The 10,274-nt window shown below is 51.7% G+C and overlaps 1 protein-coding gene across 4 annotated transcripts in view; it reads right to left on the bottom strand.

The window, feature by feature from the left end:
- Positions 1-3,077: 3,077 nt before the first annotated feature.
- The window catches only part of ASPDH (aspartate dehydrogenase domain containing), a 97,285-nt gene continuing 90,088 nt past the window's right edge, over positions 3,078-10,274 (bottom strand). For all 4 annotated transcript variants that reach the window (XM_069950013.1, XM_069950016.1, XM_069950014.1 and 1 more), the window contains one exon: positions 3,078-3,238. In XM_069950013.1, the coding sequence (XP_069806114.1) occupies positions 3,201-3,238 (38 nt within the window). In that variant the 3' untranslated portion in view covers positions 3,078-3,200. The remainder of the gene's footprint in view (positions 3,239-10,274) is intronic.

The raw sequence follows: 10,274 nt of genomic DNA, 5'->3' as shown, positions 1-10,274 counted from the left end.
AACAGCATATGACCCTGTATATTAGAGCTGGGATCATATAGCTCCAATATTTCATTCTATAATCGGTCAGTGTAAGCAGGCTCTGCACTTTGTTTCCTATCCAGAGTATAAGTCCTATACATTATCCATTATTAGTAGTATTCTTATGTGTGCCCCTCGCTCTCTCTATGGCCGCAGACCCCCCACAGTACATATCTGCCGGTCCCCTCATTGCATTGACCTCAGCTCCCATCAGAGTTTGCCTTCTGCCTCATTCGATCTGGAGGGGCCTGGATGTCTATTAGCCCCCGCTGATACCACACGGAGCAGGACCTCCGGGGTATCAATCTATCAGATGCTATCACATTAGGTGGTGACCACACCCAGGACGTGTCTCCCCATAGACCACAATGATGGAGCCGCTGTCTCCCCAAAGGGAAAGGGCCCACTGTCTGGTGCAACCCATAGGAGGCTATATCCCTAGAAGTCAATATAATAACTAAGCCAGAATGTCTCCCAAAAGGAAGGAGTGACCCATCTGCACCTGACCCCTATTTCCACCAACATCTTCTGTCAGTAGACGATCGGGAGAGCCCCATACTCCTTAAACCAACGACCAAACCTGCCGGGGACCTTTACAGGCAATTCATACACTACAGCAGGGGGCGCACTTACCTTTCTGGGGAAGAGATACAGTTTATATCCCATGAATGGCCAACACATCTCCTTGCACCGCTTGGTGTTACCCTCTCAAATCTACAAACTCTGAGTCCCAGATTAAGGAGACCAAAATATCACATTTATTCATGATAGAACCTGGTTGCACATAGGCCTTAAAACTAAGAAGTGGTCTACCAGAGAGGAAGACATGGCAGTCTGGACCTGCAACTTACATCTAGCAATTTCACAGAGTAAAACTAATGAACTGCATGGTGGAGACCCCCAAAGCTGCCCGGCTTCCCTCTCAAGATTCTCTGAGGGACCTGTGGTGCTGAATCCTTCCATGGTGGTCCATAGACAGTACGGCGGTCTCTTCATGGCCCAGTCCATAGACAGTACGGCGGTCTCTTCATGGCCCAGTCCATAGACAGCGTGGTGGTCTCTTCATGGCCCAGTCCATAGACAGCGTGGTGGTCTCTTCATGGCCCAGTCCATAGACAGTACGGCGGTCTCTTCATGGCCCAGTCCATAGACAGTATGGCGGTCTCTTCATGGCCCAGTCCATAGACAGTACGGCGGTCTCTTCATGGCCCAGTCCATACACAGTACGGCGGTCTCTTCATGGCCCAGTCCATACACAGTACGGCGGTCTCTTCATGGCCCAGTGCATAGACAGCGTGGTGGTCTCTTCATGGCCCAGTCCATACACAGTACGGCGGTCTCTTCATGGCCCAGTCCATACACAGTACGGCGGTCTCTTCATGGCCCAGTTCATAGACAGCGTGGTGGTCTCTTCATGGCCCAGTCCATAGACAGTACGGCGGTCTCTTCATGGCCCAGTCCGTAGACAGTACGGCGGTCTCTTCATGGCCCAGTCCATAGACAGTATGGCGGTCTCTTCATGGCCCAGTCCATAGACAGTACGGCGGTCTCTTCATGGCCCAGTCCATAGACAGCGTGGTGGTCTCTTCATGGCCCAGTCCATAGACAGTACGGCGGTCTCTTCATGGCCCAGTCCGTAGACAGTACGGCGGTCTCTTCATGGCCCAGTCCATAGACAGTACGGCGGTCTCTTCATGGCCCAGTCCATAGACAGTACGGCGGTCTCTTCATGGCCCAGTCCATAGACAGTACGGCGGTCTCTTCATGGCCCAGTCCATAGACAGCGTGGTGGTCTCTTCATGGCCCAGTCCGTAGACAGTACGGCGGTCTCTTCATGGCCCAGTCCGTAGACAGTACGGCGGTCTCTTCATGGCCCAGTCCATAGACAGTACGGCGGTCTCTTCATGGCCCAGTCCATAGACAGTACGGCGGTCTCTTCATGGCCCAGTCCATAGACAGTACGGCGGTCTCTTCATGGCCCAGTCCATAGACAGTACGGCGGTCTCTTCATGGCCCAGTCCATAGACAGCGTGGTGGTCTCTTCATGGCCCAGTCCATAGACAGTACGGCGGTCTCTTCATGGCCCAGTCCATAGACAGTACGGCGGTCTCTTCATGGCCCAGTCCATAGACAGTACGGTGGTCTCTTCATGGCCCAGTCCATAGACAGTACGGCGGTCTCTTCATGGCCCAGTCCATAGACAGCGTGGTGTTCTCTTCATGGCCCAGTCCATAGACAGTACGGCGGTCTCTTCATGGCCCAGTCCATAGACAGTACGGCGGTCTCTTCATGGCCCAGTCCATAGACAGTACGGCGGTCTCTTCATGGCCCAGTCCATAGACAGCGTGGTGGTCTCTTCATGGCCCAGTCCATAGACAGTACGGTGGTCTCTTCATGGCCCAGTCCATAGACAGTACGGCGGTCTCTTCATGGCCCAGTCCATAGACAGTACGGCGGTCTCTTCATGGCCCAGTCCATAGACAGTACGGCGGTCTCTTCATGGCCCAGTCCATAGACAGCGTGGTGGTCTCTTCATGGCCCAGTCCATAGACAGTACGGCGGTCTCTTCATGGCCCAGTCCATAGACAGTACGGCGGTCTCTTCACGGCCCAGTCCATAGACAGTACGGCGGTCTCTTCATGGCCCAGTCCATAGACAGCGTGGTGGTCTCTTCATGGCCCAGTCCATAGACAGTACGGCGGTCTCTTCATGGCCCAGTCCATAGACAGCGTGGTGGTCTCTTCATGGCCCAGTCCATAGACAGTACGGCGGCCTCTTTGTGGCACACGTGGTGGTCTGTAAGATCACTAGGATCAATGTCAGTTCATGCTGAACCTGCGGTCTAAAGAATCAAAGAGGGTCCAAACCATATCGATGACTTTAGATTCACATGTGTATGCTGGCACTGTCCCCAGTTTTAGGAAACCAAGCTTGGACCTCACCGTGACTCTCCCTTGGTTGGTGTAACTCTACCGTAGGTGGTGCTCAGCTTGAGAAAACAGTCCAGTAGAGTCTTTGCACAAAAGGATAAGATGAAGGGCGGCAGCTCACCAAAATCGGTTAAAAGATGCTTTATTTGGACATAGAAGGCATCAATAGCAGGTACTATCCACAAATAAACAGAGCGACGGCCGTTTTACGTATAAAACGCTTCTTCTGGGCTCATATCGATGACTTTACTAGCAGAAAAACACCCGTCCTCCGTGACCTCTGCAAACTGCGAAAAAAAGAGGAGAAAAATGAGCAAGTAGCATGAGAATATGATGATTAGGGTCCCATTCCACAAAGCGATTTTTTGAGGATTAACGAAAAACAATCTGAGACGACCGCTATGGCGAATGACCTGAACTCGTTCACCCAATTACACGGATGATGATCTTTACATATGATCGTTCTTGCAGTCGTCCTGTCATCATTACTGCAAACGACTGAATGACGTCTTATTACACTAAACAATGCGCAAAAGATTTGCAAACGATCAACAATAAAAATAGGTCCAAATTCTATCAAACGACCAACGATTTCTTGTTGGTCGTTTAATGGTTGTCTGCTATTACACAAAACAATTATCGTTCAATTATAAACAATCTAACGGTTTCCGAACCATAATCATCCTGTGGAATAGGGCCCTTACACAAGAAGAGGACACACGAGTACACATGAAATTTCTATAAGAAGAGACACAAGTGCACGAGGAGTAGAGATGAGCTTGTAGTGAAATATTTGAAAGCTCGAAATTCGATTAGAGCAAAACACGATGCTCAACCATTCTATGGGAGAAAAATGCTTCTTTCCATCACTTGGAGGTCACCAAGTCATCAATGACACCTTAGAAAATGATGCCAACACATAGGACAGCAGGGGAAGCATGCCTGGGTACATATAGGACAGCAGGGGAAGCATGCCTGGGTGAATATAGGACAGCAGGGGAAGCATGCCTGGGTGTATATAGGACAGCAGGGGAAGCATGCCTGGGTACATATAGGACAGCAGGGGAAGCATGCCTGGGTGTATATAGGACAGCAGGGGAAGCATGCCTGGGTACATATAGGACAGCAGGAGAAGCATGCCTGGGTACATATAGGACAGCAGGGGAAGCATGCCTGGGTACATATAGGACAGCAGGGGAAGCATGCCTGGGTACATATAGGACAGCAGGGGAAGCATGCCTGGGTGTATATAGGACAGCAGGGGAAGCATGCCTGGGTACATATAGGACAGCAGGAGAAGCATGCCTGGGTACATATAGGACAGCAGGGGAAGCATGCCTGGGTACATATAGGACAGCAGGGGAAGCATGCCTGGGTACATATAGGACAGCAGGGGAAGCATGCCTGGGTGTATATAGGACAGCAGGGGAAGCATGCCTGGGTACATATAGGACAGCAGGAGAAGCATGCCTGGGTACATATAGGACAGCAGGGGAAGCATGCCTGGGTGTATATAGGACAGCAGGGGAAGCATGCCTGGGTACATATAGGACAGCAGGAGAAGCATGCCTGGGTACATATAGGACAGCAGGGGAAGCATGCCTGGGTGTATATAGGACAGCAGGGGAAGCGTGCCTGGGTGTATATAGGACAGCAGGGGAAGCATGCCTGGGTGTATATAGGACAGCAGGGGAGGCATGCCTGCGTGTATATGGGACAGCAGGGGAAGCATGCCTGGGTGTATATAGGACAGCAGGGGAGGCATGCCTGGGTACATATAGGACAGCAGGGGAAGCATGCCTGGGTACATATAGGACAGCAGGGGAAGCATGCCTGGGTGTATATAGGACAGCAGGGGAAGCATGCCTGGGTACATATAGGACAGCAGGGGAGGCATGCCTGGGTGTATATAGGACAGCAGGGGAAGCATGCCTGGGTGTATATAGGACAGCAGGGGAAGCATGCCTGGGTACATATAGGACAGCAGGGGAAGCATGCCTGGGTACATATAGGACAGCAGGGGAAGCATGCCTGGGTACATATAGGACAGCAGGGGAAGCATGCCTGGGTACATATAGGACAGCAGGGGAAGCATGCCTGGGTACATATAGGACAGCAGGGGAAGCATGCCTGGGTGTATATAGGACAGCAGGGGAAGCATGCCTGTGTGTATATAGGACAGCAGGGGAAGCATGCCTGGGTGTATATAGGACAGCAGGGGAAGCATGCCTGGGTGTATATAAGACAGCAGGGGAAGCATGCCTGGGTGTATATAGGACAGCAGGGGAAGCATGCCTGTGTGTATATAGGACAGCAGGGGAAGCATGCCTGGGTGTATATAGGACAGCAGGGGAAGCATGCCTGGGTGTATATAAGACAGCAGGGGAAGCATGCCTGGGTACATATAGGACAGCAGGGGAAGCATGCCTGGTTACATATAGGACAGCAGGGGAAGCATGCCTGGGTACATATAGGACAGCAGGGGAAGCATGCCTGGGTGTATATAGGACAGCAGGGGAAGCATGCCTGGGTGTATATAGGACAGCAGGGGAAGCATGCCTGGGTACATATAGGACAGCAGGGGAAGCATGCCTGGGTACATATAGGACAGCAGGGGAAGCATGCCTGGGTACATATAGGACAGCAGGGGAAGCATGCCTGGGTGTATATAGGACAGCAGGGGAAGCATGCCTGGGTGTATATAGGACAGCAGGGGAAGCGTGCCTGGGTACATATATGACAGCAGGGGAAGCATGCCTGGGTGTATATAGGACAGCAGGGGAAGCACGCCTGGGTGTATATAGGACAGCAGGGGAAGCACGCCTGGGTGTATATAGGACAGCGGGGGAAGCATGCCTGGATGTATATAGGACAGCAGGGGAAGCATGCCTGGGTGTATATAGGACAGCAGGGGAAGCATGCCTGGGTACATATAGGACAGCAGGGGAAGCATGCCTGGGTACATATAGGACAGCAGGGGAAGCATGCCTGGGTACATATAGGACAGCAGGGGAAGCATGCCTGGGTACATATAGGACAGCAGGGGAAGCATGCCTGGGTGTATATAGGACAGCAGGGGAAGCATGCCTGGGTACATATAGGACAGCAGGGGAAGCATGCCTGGGTACATATAGGACAGCAGGGGAAGCATGCCTGGGTGTATATAGGACAGCAGGGGATGCATGCCTGGTTACATATAGGACAGCAGGGGAAGCATGCATGGGTGTATATAGGACAGCAGGGGAAGCATGCCTGGGTACATATAGGACAGCAGGGGAAGCATGCCTGGGTACATATAGGACAGCAGGGGAAGCATGCCTGGGTACACATAGGACAGGAGGGGAAGCATGCCTGGATGTATATAGGACAGCGGGGGAAGCATGCCTGGGTGTATATAGGACAGCAGGGGAAGCATGCCTGGGTACATATAGGACAGCAGGGGAAGCATGCCTGGGTACATATAGGACAGCAGGGGAAGCATGCCTGGGTACATATAGGACAGCAGGGAAAGCATGCCTGGGTGTATATAGGACAGCAGGGGAAGCATGCCTGGGTGTATATAGGACAGCAGGGGAAGCATGCCTGGGTACATATAGGACAGCAGGGGAAGCATGCCTGGGTATATATAGGACAGCAGGGGAAGCATGCCTGGGTACATATAGGACAGCAGGGGAAGCATGCCTGGGTGTATATAGGACAGCAGGGGAAGCATGCCTGGGTGTATATAGGACAGCGGGGGAAGCATGCCTGGGTACATATAGGACAGCAGGGGAAGCATGCCTGGGTACATATAGGACAGCAGGAGAAGCATGCCTGGGTGTATATAGGACAGCAGGGGAAGCATGCCTGGGTGTATATAGGACAGCAGGGGAAGCATGCCTGGGTACATATAGGACAGCAGGGGAAGCATGCCTGGGTACATATAGGACAGCAGGGGAAGCATGCCTGGGTATATATAGGACAGCAGGGGAAGCATGCCTGGGTGTATGTAGGACAGCAGGGGAAGCATGGCTGGGTATATAAGGGGAACAGCAGGGAACATGCCTGACTGCATCTAACACTCCAAAGTCGCAGCATTACGCCACTATCACATACTCTCTCAACTATACACCCCAAATGTCAGGACAGGGAGGTACGGACAAGACAAGACTCTGGGCCCTAGGTCTTAACCCCCCCACTGTCCCTACCTACTTGCCTCAGTCGGCCCTGGGTAGCCGCGGAAAACCATGAAGGCGTTCCCTATGATGTATATGTGGAACACAAAACAGGACAGACAAACACAATATAGAATAGTGAACAAGCCAAGTCAGAACCAAACGAGCAACCCAGTACAAAATCATCAACCAAATCGGATAGTCAAAGGTCAGGCGGAAGGTCAGAAACGAAGTCAAGCAATCACAGGGAGTTAGGAAGGGAACAACAGGAAGAGACACAGGGGAGCTGGGATCTAGGTATGAACCGAAATAGCCAGCAGAGAAGTGAGCGGCTAGCTGTTATTTCTCCAGGATCAGAGGCTAGTTCCAGCAGAGAAGTGAGCGGCTAGCTGTTATTTCTCCAGGATCAGAGACTAGGTCCAGCAGAGAAGTGAGCAGCTAGCTGTTATTTCTCCAGGATCAGAGGTTAGGTCCAGCAGAGAAGTGAGCAGCTAGCTGTTATTTATCCAGGATCAGAGGTTAGGTCCAGCAGAGAAGTGAGCAGCTAGCTGTTATTTATCCAGGATCAGAGGCTAGGTCCAGCAGAGAAGTGAGCAGCTAGCTGTTATGTATCCAGGATCAGAGGCTACGTCCAGCAGAGAAGTGAGCAGCTAGCTGTTATTTCTCTAGGATCAGAGGCTAGGTCCAGCAGAGAAGTGAGCAGCTAGCTGTTATTTATCTGGGATCAGAGGCTAGGTCCAGCAGAGAAGTGAGCAGCTAGCTGTTATTTCTCTAGGATCAGAGGCTAGGTCCAGCAGAGAAGTGAGCGGCTAGCTGTTATTTCTCCAGGATCAGAGGCTTGGTCCAGCAGAGAAGTGAGCGGCTAGCTGTTATTTATCCAGGATCAGAGGCTAGGTCCAGCAGAGAAGTGAGCAGCTAGCTGTTATTTCTCCAGGATCAGAGACTAGGTCCAGCAGAGAAGTGAGCGGCTAGCTGGTATTTATCCAGGATCAGAGGCTAGGTCCAGCAGAGAAGTGAGCGGCTAGCTGTTATTTCTCCATGACCAGAGGCTAGGTCCAGCAGAGAAGTGAGCGGCTAGCTGTTATTTCTCCAGGATCAGAGACTAGGTCCAGCAGAGAAGTGAGCGGCTAGCTGTTATTTCTCCAGGATCAGAGACTAGATCCAGCAGAGAAGTGAGCGGCTAGCTGTTATGTATCCAGGATCAGAGGCTAGTTCCAGCAGAGAAGTGAACGGCTAGCTGTTATTTCTCCAGGATCAGAGGCTAGGTCCAGCAGAGAAGTGAGCAGCTAGCTGTTATTTCTCCAGGATCAGAGGCTAGGTCCAGCAGAGAAGTGAGCGGCTAGCTGTTATTTCTCCAGGATCAGAGGTTAGGTCCAGCAGAGAAGTGAGCAGCTAGCTGTTATTTATCCAGGATCAGAGGCTAGGTCCAGCAGAGAAGTGAGCAGCTAGCTGTTATTTATCTGGGATCAGAGGCTAGGTCCAGCAGAGAAGTGAGCAGCTAGCTGTTATTTCTCTAGGATCAGAGGCTAGGTCCAGCAGAGAAGTGAGCGGCTAGCTGTTATTTCTCCAGGATCAGAGGCTTGGTCCAGCAGAGAAGTGAGCGGCTAGCTGGTATTTATCCAGGATCAGAGGCTAGGTCCAGCAGAGAAGTGAGCAGCTAGCTGTTATTTCTCCAGGATCAGAGACTAGGTCCAGCAGAGAAGTGAGCGGCTAGCTGGTATTTATCCAGGATCAGAGGCTAGGTCCAGCAGAGAAGTGAGCGGCTATCTGTTATTTCTCCATGACCAGAGGCTAGGTCCAGCAGAGAAGTGAGCGGCTAGCTGTTATTTCTCCAGGATCAGAGACTAGGTCCAGCAGAGAAGTGAGCGGCTAGCTGTTATTTCTCCAGGATCAGAGACTAGATCCAGCAGAGAAGTGAGCGGCTAGCTGTTATGTATCCAGGATCAGAGGCTAGTTCCAGCAGAGAAGTGAACGGCTAGCTGTTATTTCTCCAGGATCAGAGGCTAGGTCCAGCAGAGAAGTGAGCAGCTAGCTGTTATTTCTCCAGGATCAGAGGCTAGGTCCAGCAGAGAAGTGAGCGGCTAGCTGTTATTTCTCCAGGATCAGAGGTTAGGTCCAGCAGAGAAGTGAGCAGCTAGCTGTTATTTATCCAGGATCAGAGGCTAGGTCCAGCAGAGAAGTGAGCAGCTAGCTGTTATTTATCTGGGATCAGAGGCTAGGTCCAGCAGAGAAGTGAGCAGCTAGCTGTTATTTCTCTAGGATCAGAGGCTAGGTCCAGCAGAGAAGTGAGCGGCTAGCTGTTATTTCTCCAGGATCAGAGGCTTGGTCCAGCAGAGAAGTGAGCGGCTAGCTGGTATTTATCCAGGATCAGAGGCTAGGTCCAGCAGAGAAGTGAGCAGCTAGCTGTTATTTCTCCAGGATCAGAGACTAGGTCCAGCAGAGAAGTGAGCGGCTAGCTGGTATTTATCCAGGATCAGAGGCTAGGTCCAGCAGAGAAGTGAGCGGCTAGCTGTTATTTCTCCATGACCAGAGGCTAGGTCCAGCAGAGAAGTGAGCGGCTAGCTGTTATTTCTCCAGGATCAGAGACTAGGTCCAGCAGAGAAGTGAGCGGCTAGCTGTTATTTCTCCAGGATCAGAGACTAGATCCAGCAGAGAAGTGAGCGGCTAGCTGTTATGTATCCAGGATCAGAGGCTAGTTCCAGCAGAGAAGTGAACGGCTAGCTGTTATTTCTCCAGGATCAGAGGCTAGGTCCAGCAGAGAAGTGAGCAGCTAGCTGTTATTTATCCAGGATCAGAGACTAGGTCCAGCAGAGAAGTGAGCAGCTAGCTGTTATTTATCCAGGATCAGAGGCTGGGTCCAGCAGAGAAGTGAGCGGCTAGCTGTTATTTATCCAGGATCAGAGGCTAGGCCCAGCAGAGAAGTGAGCGGCTAGCTGTTATTTCTCCAGGATCAGAGACTAGGTCCAGCAGAGAAGTGAGCAGCTAGCTGTTATTTCTCCAGGATCAGAGGCTAGGTCCAGCAGAGAAGTGAGCGGCTAGCTGTTATTTCTCCAGGATCAGAGGCTAGGTCCAGCAGAGAAGTGAGCAGCTAGCTGTTATTTATCCAGGATCAGAGACTAGGTCCAGCAGAGAAGTGAGCAGCTAGCTGTTATTTCTCCAGGATCAGAGA

Source organism: Dendropsophus ebraccatus, chromosome 13 (assembly GCF_027789765.1).
Source record: "Dendropsophus ebraccatus isolate aDenEbr1 chromosome 13, aDenEbr1.pat, whole genome shotgun sequence".
NCBI classification, from domain to species: domain Eukaryota; kingdom Metazoa; phylum Chordata; class Amphibia; order Anura; family Hylidae; genus Dendropsophus; species Dendropsophus ebraccatus.
The sequence above is the reverse complement of the archived record's forward strand: the minus strand, read 5'-3'. Positions and strand labels throughout refer to the sequence as shown.